Genomic DNA, 21,623 nt, shown 5'->3' with positions numbered 1-21,623 from the left:
GACACATTGTCAGATTTGGCCCTCGTATCATATGTGACCCGCTACAACAAAATGATCCTAAAGTCGGGTGAGGTCGATTATTTGAAAATTGCATGACAAACTTTCCTAATCTTTCTGCTTTAAATTGATATATAACACATCTTATGAAAATAATCGGCTGCGGAGATATCGATGTTTAAAAGAGAGCATGTCGAGACGTATCGAGAAAAGCGCCCTAAAAGTTTTCCTTGCGACGCAATCGCGATCAAGGGACATGCTAGTCAATTTTCACCTCCGGACAATAGAAGGTAAACCCTAGCAACCCCCGAAATGCTCATTCAAGCACAGCGTCGGCGGTCTCCTCACCGACCAATCAGTGACCAGGATGCCAGGAGAAGTGGCTGGGCATAGCGCACCCCGCCCGCACGCACCAGTCGACTTGGCAGTGTGCGAGCTTCACGCTTCGGTTAGCGGCAAGCAGCAAACTGACCAATGAGATCACTCCGGTCGTTGTTAGGGGCGGAGCCTATCTGTGGCGCTCAATCCAAATTTTTGAACCGGTTTCTGCTTGGTTGAAACGCCAAAAACATGGCCCAGAAAAACGCTATTTTTTGGTCTTTCCTTTCATCATTTTGCTTCAAAATTTCGACAGATGATAGAAGACATGTCAGACTCCAATAATATGTCAAAATCAGAAAATCGTAAGTTTTGACCAATTATGATGCTCCAACTTCAAACTCGATTTTCACGGCTTCGACCGTGCGCGACTTTAGGACCTTTTTGTTGTAGCGGGTCACATATATCTTAATTGATATATGTTCATCAATATTATTCAGAGCTCCATGGAAGACTACTACTTATTGGTGAATGGGCTACCTGACAAAAGATTATCAATAAATAAATGAATATAGGTGTATAAAAAAGGAAAAAAGAACGAAAGAAAGAAACGAACGAATGATAGACAGACATTATGGGCACTACTACACCTGAGCATACACCCTGATGCCATTGATGTAATGTAAAGCAATGTATTATTGTTGGCCCCTGCATGCACCTGATAGCACCTTTTGCATATGCATGCCTGACAATACAGCTCGTCTATACAATTGATTTATACCTATTTCATAGGTGTGCATGAGGACGAAGATTAACTGTTATCAGTACCTAATAACTCAGAACCACTAAATGTCCATGTGAATCATTACAATGCGCAAACAATTAAAACTCACATACTAGAATTAATGTACTTGATAAATCTCATGAATGCCATTAATAATTTTGTGGTTTTCTGTTAAAGGCACATAGACCCGGTGGTTTAGTCGAATGCGTACATGGGCGCACGGCGTAAGTTTCCTACAGAGACCTATGCTATCGACTCCTCTTTAGCGCTTAAATTACGCTTTGACCCATTTCCATAAGTCCGAAGAAGTCTGATCCACTGTAGTCAGTGGTCCGATCACAGTTTGGCTCATGATATGGCTGATGATGAAAGCTTTAGCAAACTTCTTCTGTGACATCATACTAAGAAGAATGCACCCTGGCATCACTACAGACTGCATGATGCGTAGAGAAGACAACAAAAGCAACGTTACCTAGCAACACCTACGCACTTTACTCTTGATGACAGCTCAACTTCAGCAATCTTCGTATCAATGTTAACGGTGATTTGCACTATCATCCAACAGCGCCCCCGCAACTACCCGGTCTACGCACCTTGAACAAAAGTTTTAGCTGTGATACAGATACTTTTGACACAAAATAAAAAACAGATAAACAAGAGTTTTTCTTAGCCTGGTGGTTTCCTTCAACTTCCAGTCTGCTACACGAGTGCAAACAAGCTTGCAGAGAAGGAAGCTCTAGTGCTTCTCACAGACGGGAAACCTACTGGGCTGATGATAACCTTGGATATTCTTAGCATCGTTCAATGTCCTGCTATCTGCCTTGAAGGGCTTCTCTGACGTCGATGAGCACGGGGCTGCGGTTGAGATGGGTGCCGAAAGAGAAGCAGTTTCCCCCTCCACCGATGACGAGGATGTAGCCCTCCTCCGGCCGCCAGTGACTGGTGTGATTGTGAAGCATGAGGGGGTACTCCACGTCAAGCTGTAGTGGGTGGGGCAATGAAGACAGATAACAAAGGAACATGTCGCATAGTTACTTCCCAATGTCTACACAGGGGAGTTTCACTTCATTTCATTTTGTTTTCTTTCATTTTCAACACATAATTGATTACAACATTTGAATACACATATACTAATGACACAACAATGCAATGAAAAACAAACTATGAACAATAATACAAGTTTGTAATTTCAAGACAGTACAGAAAAAAATGGTTGGAAATGGAGGGGACTGCTGAAAAGCAGAGCTTGTAGTCTGCAGTCCCCTCATAAAAAAACTAGTTACAAAATTGATGAAATGAGGCACTTATAACTGATGTCAAATCCCAACCGACTGCTGATTTACTGTGTTCTGGACATGTCTACCCTGAACAACACCCAGTCAAAATGTGTTGCTTCTTGTAAAGCAATCAGCAATACTTTCCCACAAAGCATATCTGTTCTGAGATTATTTCTGTGAAACATTTTTTTCTTTTAAAGTTTCTTTCAAGACCTCTGCTTTTTTTCAGACCCATTTTCATGGTGAGAATCTTATCTGTGAAATCAACATCTTGGTCTCTCAAAGGACAAGTTCACCTTCATAGACGTGTGGATTGAGAGATTGCAGTAATATTAGTAGAACACAAGAGTAAAAGTTTTGAGGAAAATTGGACAATCCATTCAAAAGCTATGAATTTTTGAAGTTTCAGTACGGCCAACACTGGAAGGGAAGACTACTACAGCTTGGAATGTCATATGTGTAGAACAATATAAAGAAAATATAAAGAAAATTCAACATATTTGCACTTTTCCCGCATAAATAAAGAGCAACACACTTGCCTCTTTCAGAAGGCAGGGAGAATAATATCACCCTTAAAGGTACTAGCCCACATTTGTAAACCTGCAGCAATTGGTCTCATAGTTAGCATGGAGTTTGGGTATGATTGCAGTAACACCTGTGCAAAATTTCGTTCCAATTAGTCCATTACTTTCATAAAAATAAATGAAAATGCACCGTATGCATGCGTATAACGCTCGCTATAGCTCCGGTCCACGTACGTACTACATGCATGCGATACATGTGTAAGTTACATGTACGTAGCTAGCCCGTGCTCGTAATTCGATTTTGGGTCGGGTTGACCCGGTTTGAAAATTGATTTTAAAACGATGATTTTCTCTCTTTTATCGAATGGTATAGACAAAGAGCAACAGGTGAGGTATGTTACTGTTATAACTTGTACTTGAAGTCATATTGGACCTATTTTATGCAGTTTCGATTTTCGTGGGTTTGCAAATGTGGGCTAATACCTTTAATATACGTCAGTAACAAGTTTAATAGAATGTGCTTTTTTTTTTAAATTAAATTTTGTGGAACTTTCTTTATATTTTGATCATATCATTCTATAAACTGTAGTAGTCTTCTGATCTAGCAGTGACTGCGCAGAAACTTTTTAAAAATTCATAACTTATGAATGGATTGTCGAATTTTCCTCAAACTTCCACTGATGTGTTCTACTGATATTACTGCATTCACTCAATCCACATGCATATTAAGGTGAGCTTGTCCTTCATATAAATGTGTTTCTCACAAATAAAAGATAGAATGCATTTTGAAAATATTGACAAATATTTCAATTTAAAATCTCACAAGAGGAATAAATGATATTATGGTGCTGGTTGAGATAATATAATTCCCATCTGATACCCCACATCTTGTCTACTGACCTGCAAGTATATGTATTGCATAGAGCCTGTTGTGAGATCGACAATGGTGAGTGAGGGTGGGGTGCTGTGTGTCGGATTGACCCCACCCACAAGGATAAGCTGGTCATGCACAATGTGTGCAGTGTGGGAGTACCTGCATCAGGTGAGAGGGAAAGAAAGCATCACTAAAATACTAATTGATAATATTACAATTGTAAGTACTATGTATTTCATTCAAGTATACTTTTACAGAGACTCCAACCCCAAGCACCTTCTCATCTGGAGATTCTCCCGCCTGAAACCCCTAGCAAACGGGAGACGTCTCCAAGTTGATGTGCGCGAACATCACAAGTGTGAAGCGCGAAGTTCCTTGTGGCCGGGTCCAGGGCCTGCTTAAGGGCCATGGTAGACAGAAAGATCCATCTGTCCGGAAGAGTCTTTCACTTTTCTGACGTTATCGCTCTCCTCCGGAGACCGATCCGTGAAGCCAGACGCAGTCTCCGCGGAACATATCCCCGATGACCAGATACAGACCGATCTTTCGGTCAAGGGCCATGGAAGCTCTAGGGTTCTAGACTAGATGCTCTCTCATGCTATCTAAGGCTTATTTTTTAACACATGACGGCAAAAGTAAGAAATCCTTTCCAATGGGAGACACAGAGCCAGAGCGGGAGAGTTGGAGTCTCTGCTTTTATCAAGTTTTCTGCAATAGCAACTTGCTTTTAGTAAACATGAACAAACATGATGTCTTGGGATGTCGTGCAAGTCTCAAAAGTTCAGGTTAAAGAATCTACCGCAATTGGTAGTGAGAAAACAAATGATCAGAGCCAGAATACTGAAGTAATCACAAAGACCAAATTTACATTATATCAAAATACTACAATGAAACTCAGGTGGTATACCTGAAATATCAAAACACTGTAAATAAATACTCTGAAAGGGATTCATGTGGTCACCTGATACTGCTCAAATAGAAGAGATGATTCTGCCAGAGCACTGCCGGTTCTGAACCTGATATGATGTCACAGCACAGAATTCACAACGAAATGAGACCTGGGCCCTGTTGCATACAAGCTGAGATTAAAGACAAGTCAGAAAATCAAGCGTAAATCTCTGAATACTCAATTTTGATTGGCTGATACCTGATCTATGTTTGATTTTCTGACTCATGTTTGATTGCAGCTATTTATGCAGCAGGGCCCTGGTTCTCACACAGATGCATTAGGTTACACATGAAGATGGAAAATGATTTAGAATTAACCAAAAGGCACTATAAGATTCTCACCTTGGGGGCAAAGCAGGACTGGTATTCAGTTTTTGTAATGACAGGTTCTGAAGGTTAACAACCACTACGGAGCTGAGAGGGGTGCAGCCGTGCCCCAGACCACCAGCTACCACCAGACAAGAGTCACCCCATGGGGTGGCTGTGTGGGAGTGTCGTGCCTCAAAGCTGCTCTCCTCAAAATTGAGCTGGAAGGAGAAGAGAACAAGAGTTTTAAAGTTGAGATTCAAAGACACTACCTTTTAAGCTATTCAGTGACAATGTACCATTTCCAATCATTCCTGAATATTTCTTTGAATGAATAACCATTTATCAAAACAAACAGGCTTGTAGAAACTTTACAAGTAAAGGTCAAGTATTGTTCAGTTCAGAAGTCATAAATAATCATTAATATCCATGAAATCAATGATCTTGTCCTATGTGTAGATACCCACTATTGTCTGAGGATGGTCAAGATAAAACACAACATCTGCAACGACTTCAAGTTTGACTTCTGATCAACAAAACACTAAATCCCCTTTCCTCTGTTCTTTGTCCATCAATACATTCAAGGTGGACTATCAAAATATGATAAACTTTTGCCGAAGACATACATACCAGGAATTGCAACAATATCTGTATTGATAAAGTGACAGCTAGCATGAGGAAATTATACATTAGGTCCCTCTAAAGAAACTCTCATTTGCACAAGACTTTTACCTCTTTCCACGTCAACGACCCAATGTCCATCAGCCAAGTGTCACCCAAAGGGGTGCCATCAACGCCACGCCCCCCGATCAAACACACCCTCTCCATTCCCTCCAGCGACACTGCTGATGCCGTATGTCGCCACCTGGCACAGGGAGCAGCGTCCGCACCTGGCGGCGTCAGAGGTTGCAGGGAGTACTCTGGGGGCCATGTGGCACCAGACAGTGTCAGGAGGTAGGCGTCCGTGCAGGGCTTGGCCGGTGAAGTTCGGCCCCCAAACACAAGGAACCTGCCATCGGGGAGGGCTGTGAGGGTGTGGTGCATTCTGGGACCTGCAGAGTAATTCAACACAACTATTGTCATTAGTTTTTTTTGTGGATGGCAATGACATGACAGAGAAAGTATTGATCCATTCCATGTAATATCAAGTCTTCAACACAAACTGTTCTGTACTACTAGATTCTCCAAATACATAAAGGTGATGATCAAAGTGAAGTGCTCAAGCATAAGTAGCCTTCGTTGTTACTTATACCAAATCCTGTCCCCTGAAACAGCCATTAGATATTTTTTCACAAGTTGTTGTTGGTTTTTTTTTCTCACAATTTGCTAGAAGTTGTCCTTCCCCTCCATGAAATTTTCATGGTTTCACTTACCCAGGTTGCCTCAATTCAATATGACCCACGTGGTAGATATATGACTATTAAAGGGGCAGATCCAGAAATTACGTTGGGGGGGGGGGGGGGGGGGGGGGGGGGGCTGGTGCGCCCCCACCTGTATCCACCACTGTATTAAACAGGATTCCTCTATATAATTATCTGGAATGCTCTTGAGGTATCTGTAATATGCTGTATCCATTTGTACACACTGAAGGAAAATTTACATGTACATACTGTTTCCTGTTTCACTGCACACTCATTGATATAAATTTTGACCACTCATTGCCACAATGAAATATCAAAAAGACTTTGAAGGCAAGTAAAAGAGGGCATCTAGCCTCATCGCACTGTGGACACCAGCCAGTCTTTGGGATTTGATTTGTCACAAAATCTTCTCATTCTCTCCCTCACCCAGCGACGCTGCACCAGACTTTGGACAAAGTGTCCCGACCTTTCTCGTTGCCAGGTCGATCAACCTCAGCTCATCCAGTCTCCCGTGGCAACCATTATGGTCTCCGAAGCCACCCAGGACAAGAACGTTGTCTGTGCCTGGCACCTGTACGCTGGCATGCGAAAACTGCTTCAGACACACTGAGGACTGCAAGTTGGACCAGAGGGGCAAGAATGATGGCGTTGCTGGTAGCCGGCTCTCCTCAATGGAATCGCTGACTTTTGTTGGACTATTGATATCTGTATATCAGTGCAGAGAAAGGCAATAAGAGTAATGAAGACATTGCTGATGACGATAACAGTAAGATCAATAAAAATAATGATAATGGTACAATATTTGGGTGAACAATTCTGTGCACTCAGCTGGGAAAGACAAATTTTATATGTTTGTAATTTTGCAGACGGTCATGACAATTGAGCAAGCACTCCAAAGAGCTTACTGCCACACACTGCTACTGGATTTGGCAGCACATACTATGGTCAAAGGCAACTTGTTCCCATGATGACAGCATACTCAATCACTCTACAGGACTGGTGAATGTGAATGAAACTACAAATAACAAAATAGTTACATTACATTAATATACCTATGTTGAAATCAAAGATATGAATAATATTACATTGAACAAGCAAAAATTTTGCACACTCTTATTTTCTCCATAGATTTATGTTATGCAAACTTTACTAAAATTTCCACTTTTACGGTATTACATCATTTATAACCATTCACAGATTACTGGTAATGTCTAAATATTGAATACATGTCTGACTGGGACATCTTGTAAGCTATTTCTGCCATGCAAAGTATAACATTAGCAGACGTCACCACAATGCAAACGAAAGATCACAGGCCAAAAGGTAAAACAATCCACTGAGTCAAGTTCAGAAAGTACGTACCAGGGAAAAGCCTCTCTCTGGCTACAGCACAATCTCCATTGAAGGCAGCTACCACCACGTAATGAACACACTTCAGATGCCATTCCTTCAGAAAACAGGGGAACAAATACAAACACACTTTGAATGATGAAACAAATTCAAAACCTTGCGACACACCATGTTGATCCTCTGCAACTAAATGTCAATATACTTTTATTGCCACTACAATGGGGTTCTACATTTCCAGCCTATTTTCCACTAATCAGAAAGTCATGAAAGGTTTTAGTTTGATCAATTTATTGGGGGATTCAGTGAAGTTGTATATGAAGGAATATGCCTATCTAAAAATAGTGCTTTTATTTTGCAGAAATCTGAAACAAAAATCAAACTTAGGTAAATTCAAAAAGTAGAGAATACAAAGAAATGTACAAAGTACGAAGTACAGACTGCAAAGAATTACAGAATACCCGTAGGCAAAATACTCAAGAAAATGACCCCACCAAAATAACTTCATCAAATGAGCAATATGTGTACACATACATACCAGAATGTAGTATAACAAGGCAGAAGGAAGCTTGTAATCAGTACAGGCCATAGAATTTCATATGATATGTAAACATTGTGGTAAAGAGGTTCACACTAAAAAAAAAAAAAAAAAAAAAAAAAAAAAAATATATATATATATATATATATATATATATATATAAATGAAATAAAAATAAATATTGCCCATGTGTTGGTCAGGTTCAGGTGCACTAGCAGCAGACAAACATACAGCAGCAATGAGATACAAATTCAACCCAGCCATAATTCCTATTAGGCCAAGTAAAAAAAGAAACCAGTTTCTCGTCCTCGCGCGCATCGATTTTGGCCGCCGCATCGATTTTTTTACTATTTACTATTTTCAAAATGGCGCTGAAAATACCAAGAAATTCATAATTCTCGTCCCAGCCCGCTCCCCGCCCGCATCGATTTTCAGTTGCCGCATCAACTTTTTTTGATATTTACTATTTTTTCGGCCGCCGAAAAAAAAAAAATCAACAATTCACCTACCAATCGTGATGTCTTATTTCTAATTACGCCTTGCGTCCTCTACTTAGCTGTAGTACAGCTGTAGCTTCTGTAGTGCGTATGTAACAACACATGCATTTCACACTGCGAGCTCGGCAAGAAGGAATGACCCACAAGGCAGTTGAACTAACTGTAGTTGGATGGGCGGCGGGCCTGGGCTGTGATGTACAGCGCACTCGGTACGTCGTGATGTAGACAGGACGTTGAGCACCTTCTGTACATTTCTCTCGTGCTGTTGCCCGCTTCGTGTGCTGCTAGATTGATTGCGCAATGTGTAACCACAAACCCCGTTATTACGAGATCCGTGGGACCGGCGATATTACCTCGTTATAACCGGTACCTCGTTATAACCATACTCATTAAAAACAAAGAAAAACATAAGCATGACGCCATATACCCATCCATGAAACTTAAACATATCCTTTGCGTTATTATTACACAATTATTGAGCGTTATTATTGAGAGAATAAAGGGAGATTATTTGTGAATTAGATGAAGAAATAGAGGCTGAAATGATAAGTTAATTCTTTATTGTAATTCTTGTTTGTTAAGCTTTTTCTAAACACCAGCGCAAATATGGGGGCAAACATATACTGTAGAGTAACATACAGGCCTTGTTTACCGTAACTTGCTAGGTATTTTTACGCTGTTGGTGCCCAGCGGGAATGCGACGATTTCATGAATCATTTCGGCTGTATCTGGTACTGTACATGTACAATGTATGATCGTTGCGCCCAAATGGATTAAAAATGCGTTCTTTATTTTCTTCCGAAAATCTCTTCGCGTTTTGTACGACCGTTCTTGAAAATATGTGACAGGATTGAATGTGGGAGGTTGTCATCCTGTTTACGCAAATCTGTACCAGATCTATTCAAACTAATAAATGCGTTTGTTTCTTTTTCTGATTTAGGTTAACATGCGTCATTCAACTTTTTTTACGCTATGCTGTCACCTGGCGAGATCGCGATGATTTCAGAGTAACATACGTGCGTTGTTTACCGCTAACTTGCGAGGTATTTTACGCTGTTGGTGCCCAGCGGGAATTCGATAATTTCATGAATCATTTGGCTGTAATTTTATATAATGTATGATCGTTGCGCTCGAAGGGACTAAAAATGCGTTCTTTATTTTCTTCCGAAAATCTCTTCGCGTTTTGTACATCCGTTCTTGAACTTTTGAATGCGTTTGTTTCTATTTCCGAGCACCGATTAAGTAGGTTAACATGCGTTATTCAACAATTTTTACGCTACTATGTCACCCGGCGAGATCGCAATGATTTCATTCATTATTTCGGCTTTAATCATACACACTCATATTTAAATTATCATTCGTTAAATGATGATGAACACATCCAGATCTATTCAAACTAATACATGCGTTTGTTTCTTTTTCCGAGCACCGATTAAGTAGGTTAACATGCGTTATTCAACTATTTTTACTCTACTGTCACCTGGCAGGATCGTGATGATTTCACTAATTATTTCTGCTTTGATCATACACACTCATATTTAAATTATCATTTGTTAAATGATAATGAACAAATCCAGATCTGTTCAAACTAATAAATGCGTTTGCTTCTTTTTCTGAACACCGATTAAGTATAGGTTAACATGCGTTACTCAACTATTTTAACGCTACTGTCACCCGGCGGGATCGGGGCGATGATTTTATTATTTCGGCTTTAATCATCTAAACTCATACATTTTGCTCAAAACCAGCAAAAGAACTGGAAGTCGGAACTAAAATTGGAAAGGATATAATGATGAGTTGCACACGCATTCCAATTGTCCATTTTTGGTCAAATTTTATTGTCGCTACATGAAAAGTTTTTGAATGCGTTATCTATTTTTTTTTTCTCGTTGCGCTGTGGTCTGACCTCATAATCACGCACGCGTTTCTCGCGAAAAAGAAAACCGAATGATTATGTTTAGTAGGAACATCGGAAGGTGTTCCTGTGTCTTATCGCATGATTAAGAAGAAAACATGGAAGGAACGGTTCTCTGCAAAACGGGAAAAGACGTGGATAGCGAGATTTCGGTTTCCAATGTTTCATTTGTCGCGTGTTTGAAAGCGGCGATTTGGTCAAGAAACGGAACCTCGTTATATCCGATCAAATTGTTTATGTTTTTCTTTATCATGATTTAGCGAAATTGTCCTCGTTATAACCGGAATCTCGTTATGACCGAACACGTTATAACCGATTCGTTCTGCCATTACACGCAAAGGAAAACGGGACCGACGCGATCACCTCGTTATAAGCGGTTCCTCGTTATAACCGAACTCGTTATAACGGGGTTTCCCTGTAGTAGAGGGGACCAGCCAGCCAGCATAGCATGCGTTCTGGAGCTGGAAAAAAAATCGTGGAGTGATGGAGAGAACCGATCTCAAACGCACGTGTGCACAGCGAACGGCTTTAAATATTGAATATAGTATTCAACTGGTTCGTCTTGTCTTTCCAGTAAAAAGGAAATCAGGTGGTTGTTTCACAGGGTTGACAATTGGCAGCACTGTCTGCGGCATTTTAAATCCTTGAGCGAATAAGTTTTCATATGAGAAAAGATCTAACTCAGTAAGTTTGTGTTGTGTTGAAAGGCAAAAATAGTGCTATGCATTTCCAGAGATAATGGTTGGATTCGTAGGTTCAACAAGTGATGCATAAATGTGTATTATGTTATGTTAAAAAATTGTGTTTTTTTTTTCCATACCCTTGATAATAAATGACTGAATGAATACACTCACAGTGTAGTTAAATTGGTATACTTGTCATGCATAAACAGCAATATACGCAGATTTGGTGCATCACTCAAATGATAAGTGGTTTATATCACACATATAAACACATATTACTTTCATTTTGACAATCCTCGAAAAAAATAGTAAGATATCAAATAGTAAGGACCTCCCTCATCGCCTTGCTCAAAAAACCCGGACGAGAAACTACTTTCTTTTTTTACTTGGCCTTATCTTGGTCTTGGAAGACAACCATGGAACTTTCAACCTACCTCAAATTCATCAAACAGCTCGATTGCTTCGATGCGCTCCCTCTCAGCACTTGTCAGAACCTGGGAGTAATACTGGTACATATTGATTGCACTGGAGACTTGCCATCCCTGCATGATGAAAAAGATGAAAACAACAACAAACTTTGGAATTAGTTCACATTTTAATGTCGCACTTGATTGCATGTCCATGAACACTCACAAGCAGGCTATATGTGACCCGCTACAACAAAAGGATCCTAAAGTCGCTGACGGCTGAGCCGAGAAAATCGGGTTTGAAGTCACGTCATCAAAATTGGTCAAAACAATCAGATTTCTGTTCTTGGCATAATTCTGTAGTCTAATGTTTTGTCTATCATCTGCCGAAATTTCGAAGCTAAATGATCACAGAAAAGGCCAGAAATCAGCATTTTTCTGGGCCATGATTTCCCGACTTTCAACATAACAGAAACGTGTCTGAAGATTTTGGTTTAGTGCCGCAGCTAGACTCTGCCCCTAGTAACAAGGAAGTGATCTTATTGGTCAGTGCGTGGCATCCTAATTACTGATTGGTCGTGCGTAGACTGCTGTCGCTAAGCTTGAATGAAGGAGGTCGCTGGGAGCATGCTTTCTATTGTCAAGCAGTGAAAACTGTCTCACCTCCCCTTGATCATGACAGCGTCGCAAGGAAAACTTTGAAGGCGTTTTTCTCGAAACTCTGATTTCCTCAACCACTTGACATGCGCTAATAAAATCATCTATATCTCTGCAACCGAGTACTTTTATGAATTGTGCTACATATGAAATTAAAGTAGAAGAGCAAGGGAATAATGTCATGCCATTTTCAGAAAATTGTCCTCCCCTGACTTTCGGGTCCTTATGTTGTAGCTGGTCACATATCAACATTCAAGCATTCAATGTACAACAAATTCTAGGAGAAATCACACACAGAACTGTCACATGGCCCATCTCATATGTGTAGTGGTATAGAGACCACAAAACCAGGGTTACATGGAGTGTTGGAGAACGGAACATGTCTGTGTATTTTATGGCTGCAAAGCCCACTATAATAACCACAAATTGTGACTGCCTCTTTAGCCTCTGATAAATTTCGTTATCTCACTTACATGCTACACACATGCAGAGCTTTCAAAGACATTCAGACATACACAAACACAAGCACATTTACACACACACGCACACCCAAACACACGTGCACACACACCCATGTTCACACCGTTTATTGAACCCACTTGTGCTCTTTTACATTTAACTCTTATCCATGAACTTTTCTTCTGTAGTACATGTGCCTTTACTGAAAGATCATTGCATGTATTTTAAAGTCATACAAGAGACATTCAACTCAGCTACAAGGCCGAGGGTCAATATTTCTTGCTAACAACCTGTCCAGCAGTTTAGCCAAGCTATTAAAAAACATGAACTATTTACCTGTTGGATGTATCTGGCACAGTGTTTCTCCATGGTGCTGTAAGTCTGGATTGCATTAAGCGGTGAGTTGAGCTTTATGAAGTGCTGCTGCCTGTAAGAATGAAAGGAAGAAGAGGACAGAAATAAGAGAAATTTGCTATCTATCCTTGATACTGTGACTACTTTCAATAAATTCTAAAACATGACAGTGACATCTCGTGTTTTATGATTGTTCTGGGAGGAGGCAGTCCTCAATGCAGTGAATTCTGTTGACCATGCAAGGGAAACAGAAAAATTGTCTTCAAATGAGCATGTTTTTTTGACAATGCAGATTCTTTCACACTCATAAACAGTCACACACATAATAAACACAAAACACAAACACACACATCAAATTCTAAGAGGAAAACAACATGAAGTGGTATACTGTGAAAGTGGATATTTTCGCGCGACTAATTTTTTGCACTTAGCTGGGTAAGAAGAGGTTCACATGTTTTTAATTCCGCGGAATCAAGACATCACGCACAGGAACATATGGCAAGCAAAAATATTCGCGTGCTTTTACTTTCGCGCTGGTTTCTGGTTGCGCGAAATGCGCGAAAATTTCAACACTGCGAAAATTTCCACTTTTACAGTACTGTATAAGCTGTTATTTTCGCGTACACATATTTTCGCGAATTAGAGGGTCACAGACATTTTCGCAAGATGTTGTTTTCGCGAACTGACACCAACCCTATCTTACATGCATTGTTACCCTAGTGCATGGCAACATTTTCGCGTGTTGTTAAATTCGCGATCCAACTGTGATTCGCGAAATTCGCGAAAATTAAACCCTCACAAAATTAACTGCTTATACAGTAAATGAGCTGCTAGGCTTTATAGACAGGTGTTTTTTTATAGCTTGATCTCTCCGGTAGGCATGATTGCATAAATTCCAACATTTCCCTATTCATGAGATTTTACATCATCATGCGAAAGACTTTTGGTGTCAGCATGATCCTTGACAAATCTGTCTCCTTGTGCGGCAGTTATGAGCTGAACTGCTCATTGACGTTCTCTTCAACACATGTGCATGGTAACTTCGTGTATTTCACAGAAAGAACACAGAGAAATCCTTTCAAGTGAATACAGTGGAACCTCATTTAATGAGCTCGGATATAGCGCGATACCTGCTACAAGGTAATTTTGCAGGCCCCGTTCCTTTTATATTCTTTTGTTTTTATCCCTAATAAAGAAAGGAAATTTCAAAGGTTCAAAGGAATACATTATAACAAGATTCTCCTGTACAATGTGTTAAACAAAATTGAAGAAACATCTTGTCATCATGTTACTTTTCAAAGAGACTTTTTCCAAAATCTAATGAACCTTCAGGGATTCTGCATCTATAGCCCAAAAACATTTGAGAAAGAACTTGGAAAAGCAATACATTGTACGTACACAAGGAATGATTTCAGCACCCTTGACATGGAGGCATTCAGACAAGGAAATTTCACAAGCTTTCCAAAACAATACTTACATCACTATTCCAAAAGGATCATGCGGCTGCACCTGAGGCAAAAGAGAGAACAAAAGGGCATATTCTTTGATATTTAAGAGGGCATTGCACTTATATGTGTGACCCTGCACCACAAAACAAACAAAAAGTCGCCAGACATGGATTTTTAGTTAAGAGCAGATTCTAAAAGAGCACACTCTAAGCTTTAAAATGATGTATAACTCAATTCAAATGGACTCTCCTAACCTATCTAAATGTTGGAAAGAAAGCACACACTCTGGAAAAGTGTGAACTGAGAAAAGAGGCTCTGAAGTAAAGAGTCTATTCCAGCGCTTACTCTGTTCCAAGCCACGTTAGCTGTGCCATGAATGGGACAAAAAACAGGGTGGTAACCATCGGAGCAATAATAATGAAGGGATTATCAGATTAAGCTGAAATTAGGCATGCTTATCAACACATTTTGTCCATGTTTAATGACAACTTTCAAAGCAGCAGCATTATCCTTTCAATAGTTATTAGGGTTGAAAGTGAAGAGTGTTTACAGGGTTTTTAAGAAATGAAAAGGGGACTCTATTAGAAACATGTAATCACACTATTCTACAATAAAGTGTTAGAGAAAAACTGATAAAAACACAGTTTCTTGTTTGTTTTATGATCCCAAACTTTAAAATAATGTAGAAGAAGACTTGCTCTTTCAGAAAATATGAAAAACTCAAGATTGGCTATGTTGACCCATTTCACCTATTTTTAGTCCTCACACAAAATCACTGCGTGCGACTTTTTGTTCGTTTTGTGTTGCACGGTCACATATGTCGAGAGGGAAAGGACTTCTCTAGCAAGACAATGAATATACTCCTACACTAAAGATTCAGTGGGGGGGGGGGGGGGTGTTGACGTGAGAAAGAGGAGGATAAACAAGTAGAGAAATGAAATGGGGACACAGATGAAATGATAACAAAACTGGCTATAGCAATCGATTCAGATTTCTCACCTGTTCATATGAAAGGAACAAGCCATTTGGGAATGTCTTGCCAGCCCAGTTGATGAGAGCATCTGAGCTGTCAAAAGAAGAAAAGGAAGGATGTACACCGCTACTCACAGTTGATTGAGGATTTCTTGTCCCGCAAGTGAGGACACTACCAGAACCAACACCATAAAAAGGGGCTAAATAGTGGCTGATATAGTTGCAAAACTACTGATAGCTTCACAGCAAAATTTCAGATCGTCTTGCGATAAAAAAATTATCACCAACACCCTCACAAACATGGCTTCACAATGACACTTTCTTTGTTGATTATTTGACATTCAGAGCAATTGATACATATCATTCCATAATCATTTCCAAACAGAAATGAGAAATTTGTGCTTTTTTGTCTGTATTAGGCAAACAACTGCCATTTAAGATAAAGAAAGACAGAGTGAAAATGAGAAGGCTATGATGAAGAAGACATGTCCATTTAAAAGCACACATATACATGTACCGAGGCTTGACACTAACCCATTTTTTCTACTGGTCCAACCTGTCTGGGGGACCAGTAGGACCCAGTTTTTCCATTTCTTACTGGTCCATTCTTGAAAAAGTTACTGGTCCGACAGTAATTTTTACTGGTCCTGGACTGTCGGACCAGTGCCAGTGTGCAGCGTTGCATATACATATTAAGTGACACTTTCTACACAAGTTATTATTTGACACTACTATAATACAGAAACATGATCTTCTATCCCTTGCTACCCGACACTTCACAGATTTTATGGCATAATCACCTGGGTGTGTCTATGTACGTTATCACACACTCTGATAAAAGTAGAGTTGGCAGGGTGAAGTCAAGTCCTATCCTATGAAGAGCGTCCTCCAATGTCCGCAGGTTCTTTAGGTCCACTCCGAGCAGATGGTACTTGTTGGACGAAATGCAGAGACCTTTATATACAGAGAGAGAATGTGGAGGATTATGAAAGTCACCACAAGAAAACTAGATTTCACTGGGGGAGAAAGATAAGGGCATTAAGATGCCAATAATGCCACAGGTTATGGGAACCTAAAAGGGATACCTACATAACTCCGGGTTTCTAACACTTTTTGGTGAGATAATGAGAAACCTCTTTTAAAATGTGAAAGAGCATGTAATTCCAAGAGGAATTCAATGTTTATTTGATGAAAATTGGTTTTGAAATGGCTGAGATATCCAAAAACAGAGCAATCCTAATAAAAGGTAGGACCCACATTTTATTAAGATTGCTATGTTCTACTTTGCTTTCTGATGTCAGCCATTCCCAAACAGATTTTCATCGAATAAACTTTGAATTCATCTTATAATGGTATGTATAAAAGTCCAATCCTCACCTCAACCAATACTAAACCATCCCTTTAAGGCCCTTATCTTACTCAACCAATGATTTGACTTTGCCACCGAGATGAGTTAGTGCAGAGAGGCCAAGATTTGAGAGGAGCTAGGGGTGAGATTTTGTGGTGCTTTTGAGCCACCCAAGGGAGGGAAGCATCCGAGAGGGGGATGGGTGTCAGAGTGGGGTGTATATCTGAGGGTATGTTGCACAAAATTCACCTATTATCTCACCAATATCACTGGCATGCACATCATGAAAGATGGGGTTGTGGAGTTGCGTTTGGAGCTCAGGCGTGGTGGCGATTAGAGCAGCTTTCCTCGCGACAAGTTGTGGGAAATCAACCTCGTAGAACGATGTCACGGATAGGGCGCCCTCATGGTGGAGACGGAAGTACGTGGAGTCAAAGCCAGCACCAAGGGAAATGATCTGACCAATGGATGCATATTAAAAACAGATGTGATCAAAATCAAATCTAGAGTTCACTCAATCACCATCACATTTTGAACTCCGATCTCCCTTTCTTGTCTAAAGGAGATCCTCATCATAAGCCACACAACAGCAAGATCACACATGTAGAATAATTTTCATGTTTTAACTGTCATATATTGCACATCATTCTATAAAGAACATCAAACATTAGGATTTCCAAAAAGAGAGAAAGCTGAAAGAGCTTGCTTAGAGAAATGACACAATGCTAATAGCTCAAGCTGTTGGCTTCCATGTGGTCTATTCTTTGATATGAAGTATACTGCCATGATATGAATAAACAGGGTTAAAGTTGAAGGAAATTAGTTCATATGAGCCTGATGACAACTGCAATTGTCTACATATGTGTTTTCTCCTGGTGTAACATACGTGGAGAAGTTATGAACTGGTAGGCAAAACAAAATGAAACACCACTGCAGAAAACAGATAACGGTTCAATCATCAATCATTGTGCAACTTATCACTGTTAGCATACATTATATTCATTTGAAACCACTGGAACCCAGGGATGACATTGCAGTTGACTTACCAAACAACCAAAAGAGTATCAACTCAGCTTACCGGTAAGTGTTTTTGGTGGTCTTGCTGCATTGTGTATTCATTTTCAGTTGTTTCTGATTTCAGTTTTCCTCATATAGGCTGATATAACAAAATGTTTTTTGTTTTTGTTTTTGTTTTTTTTACCATACACATACATTGACACATCAAGGAGATGGCTATACTCACTTGGTTCTTCCTGTGGAGAAAAGTCTGGAGGAACTTGTGCAGAGAGTCATCGACAGCCTTGGCACGGATGAAGTAGCCTCTGTTGATGAGGGGTGCCCGCCTCGTTGCCTTGGAGACGAAGTGCTTGAGGAAGGCATCCTGGAAGTAACCAAGAGAAGCCACGGAACATTTGCTGACGATGCTGCTGTCATTCGTTCCCTGAACCTGATGAGATGGTGAAAGAGAAATAAGGCAATATTGTGAGGCAAGTGAGGAAGTAGCACTAACAAATCTGTATGCTGCTGATTTTATATGACCTTCTATTTTCTACTTTATGTGCTACACAATTTTTCAAGCTCTATTCAACCCTATGTAGCCTAATGCGGGTGGGGGGGGGGGCTAAATAAGCCTCTTTTTTTTTGGGGGGGGGATAATCTTATATTTCATTTCAACATATTTTGAAACAAGGAAAAGTAGAAATTACGCGGTGCATAATATATGTCCCCGCCGGAAGTAGCATTTAGTAGCAAAATGTACAATATAGGTAAAAAGATCAAGGTCAAAGGTCAAAGAAGTCAAAGGTCAAAATTCTATGTAGAAGTTTTGAAGCCCTCACCTAGTGCCATCACATAAAGCAAACGGAATCGAAATTGGGTTAGAAATGGCGGAGTAGCATTTTGTAGCCAATGTATAATATAGGTAAAAAATCAAGGTCAAAGGTCAAAGAAGTCAAAGGTCAAAATTCTGTGTAGAAGTTTTGAAGCCCTCACCTAGTGCCATCACTTAAAGCAAACGGAATTGAAATCGGGTTACAAATGGCGAAGAAGTAGCATTTTGTAGCAAAATGTACAATATAGGTAAAAAATCAAGGTCAAAGGTCAAAGAAGTCAAAGGTCAAAATTCTGTGTAGAAGTTTTGAAGCCCTCACCTAGTGCCATCACATAAAGCAAACGGAATCGAAATCGGGTTAGAAATGGCGAAGGAGTAGCATTTTGTAGGCAATGTACAATATAGGTCAAAAATCAAGGTCAAAGGTCAAAGAAGTCAAAGGTCAAAATTCTGTGTAGAAGTTTAGAAGCCCTCACCTAGTGCCATCATATAAAGCAAATGGAATCAAAATCGGGTTAGAAATGGCGAAGGAGTAGCATTTTGAAGCAAAATGTACAATATAGGTCAAAAGTCAAGGTCAAAGGTCACAACTGAAATTCTGTATAGAAGTTTCAAAGCTCCCATGTAGTGCTATCATATAAAGTAAACAGAATCAAAATCGGGTTAGAAATGGCGAAGGAGTAGCATTTTGAACATTTTGATCACACACGGACGCACGGACGGACAGACGGACAGACGGACACACACACGTACGGAGCCCGTTTCATAGTCCCCTGCTCGAACTCGTTCGGCGGGGACAATAAATTTGATGCTTTTTTTTGCTGAAATTTAATGACTTTTTTCTTTCACATCTTGCACATAATGTTGAGATCCAATTTGCAAAAACTGGGGAGATGCTTGCCAAGATATAGCACATTTTTGTTACCATGTCACTGAAAATGGCAGTTTCTAATGACTTTTCTGTCAGATGATTTTTTTCCTGGTTTTTCTCAGATTACATCCTTTTTGGTCATCACCACCTATTCTACTCTAGATAAAGAAACAGTGAAAAACAAGAATAAAAAACAAAGGAATACATATAGCAGTCAATAAAAACAACAGATAAGAAATTCATTTTGATACCCAATTTTTCATGTAAATTTGTTAATAAGACTAAAGAGAATATTTCAAGACAAAAAATTTGTCAATCTAAAGCTTTCCCTATACTACCTTTTTAAAAAAACGATATTCAAATTCTGCAATATGATTTATGCAAAGTATTTAATCAACACTTACTCTATTTACTGTATAATAGTAAATTTACAAACTAATAGACCGCATATCTGCAAAGAACAACAGTTCGGCACCTACACATTAATAGAAGTTTTAACAATCTTAAAAGTGAGGCACACATAAATCGTACTTACAGCTGCATCATTCTGAGTTTTCTTAAACTTGTCTCCTTTTCCTGGCATGGTCTGGACTGTAGTGTAACGTTAGAGAGGCTAGAGCTGTAAATCTGTTCACGTCATACTGGACTGTCATCAGCCCTGATTATACAAAGGAAGAAAAAAAGTAAACATTAAAGTTTAGAAGAGTTAAGGCTTGCCTAACATTTTGTTTGGGATAGCAAGGGAAGAATCGCGATGCTTTCTTTCTGTTGTTGTTGGAGGGGAGGGGCTTGTTTGAACTTGTGAACGATAGATGTAGACCTTGTCCTATATCCTTATCACTATCAGATGATTGTTTTTTCATAATGGTGAGAAATGGGAGCTCCACCGGTCCTTTTCCTTGAAGTTACTTTTCTGGAAGATCACCATAAATGATGCCAAAGATCCTCAGATCTTTGATGATGTCGCCATCGCATCGCTATAGCGGCAACTCACCAGCCTCACTAGCTAGCGAGCCCACCCACCGAGCGCCACGCGGACGGACACGGCAGGTATCCACCTTCGCTCCTGCTGCTGGGCACGGGGAGCTGTGGGAGCCAGCGGTGCAACTAGCCCAAAGGTCTCAGCGGGAACGAGGGCAGTGGTACGGCGCTGGTGCTGGCGGCGTGTGGTTGGTGCCCGATGGATTGGGCTCGGCTCTCGCTTACGCTTCGAGCTGCACAGCATGTGGGTGGCGGCTGGCGGGGAAAATACAGGTGGCGATTTGGTGAAACGAGTTCTACATGATTACCAAACAGTTGTGAAATGACAAAGCCTGGGAGCATTCCCTCCCCCCCCCAAAAAAATACAGATAATTACAAAAATTTATCATGTTTACTTACTCCAAAACCTCTACTTTTTCCTTGCTGCGACGACGTCACTTTATTGTAGTTATACATTTTCAAAGTAACGACTGGGATTAAAATCTAACCACCATCTCCATTTGTTTATCGGTCAAATTATTCGTTTCTCCACTAAGTGTTGTTATGGAGACTTGAAGGTCATTTCACATATTTATTTTCAGATATCACTTCGCAACATTATTCACTTACAATCTTTCTGCCAATTGTTGGCCTGATAGGTTCGTGTAATGAGACTTTGAAATATTAAAGTTAAAGTAAAGGTACAATTCATGTTTGATATCCAAGGCAACCATTAGCATTGTTGGCCTATTTGATTACCTGCGCGGTAGCTGCGCACTTACATATGTGTGAAACGGAAAATCAAATCGGGGCTAGCCATCCTGTAAAGTACCCTAAAAACACTGAAGGTATGTGTTCATCGTTTATTCAAACATATTAAGACAAAAATTGTATATTTAACGACTGATAGTACATGTATTTATAGATGAAGATGTATCTGAAATTGT

General features: G+C 40.0%; 1 protein-coding gene across 1 annotated transcript; it reads right to left on the bottom strand.

The window, feature by feature from the left end:
• Positions 1-1,885: 1,885 nt before the first annotated feature.
• Positions 1,886-20,370, bottom strand: LOC139738350 (tRNA wybutosine-synthesizing protein 4-like). Its single transcript, XM_071648987.1, has 14 exons — positions 20,252-20,370; positions 18,258-18,461; positions 17,300-17,471; positions 16,467-16,641; positions 15,694-15,760; positions 14,724-14,755; positions 13,229-13,319; positions 11,804-11,911; positions 7,752-7,836; positions 6,816-7,094; positions 5,761-6,080; positions 5,065-5,249; positions 3,786-3,933; positions 1,886-2,067 (listed from the first exon to the last, which is right to left on the bottom strand). The coding sequence occupies exons 1-14, from the start codon at positions 20,297-20,299 to the stop codon at positions 1,912-1,914; spliced, it is 2,070 nt and encodes a 689-aa protein (XP_071505088.1). The 5' UTR covers positions 20,300-20,370; the 3' UTR covers positions 1,886-1,911.
• Positions 20,371-21,623: the final 1,253 nt, after the last annotated feature.

The sequence above is a fragment of the Diadema antillarum genome, unplaced genomic scaffold (genome assembly GCF_040938485.1).
Source record: "Diadema antillarum isolate AM-2024a unplaced genomic scaffold, OU_Dant_1.0 seq00000738_RagTag, whole genome shotgun sequence".
In the NCBI taxonomy this organism is placed as follows: Eukaryota; Metazoa; Echinodermata; class Echinoidea; order Diadematoida; family Diadematidae; genus Diadema; species Diadema antillarum.
Note: the sequence above shows the minus strand (reverse complement) of the source record. Positions and strands in the feature narration are given on the sequence as shown.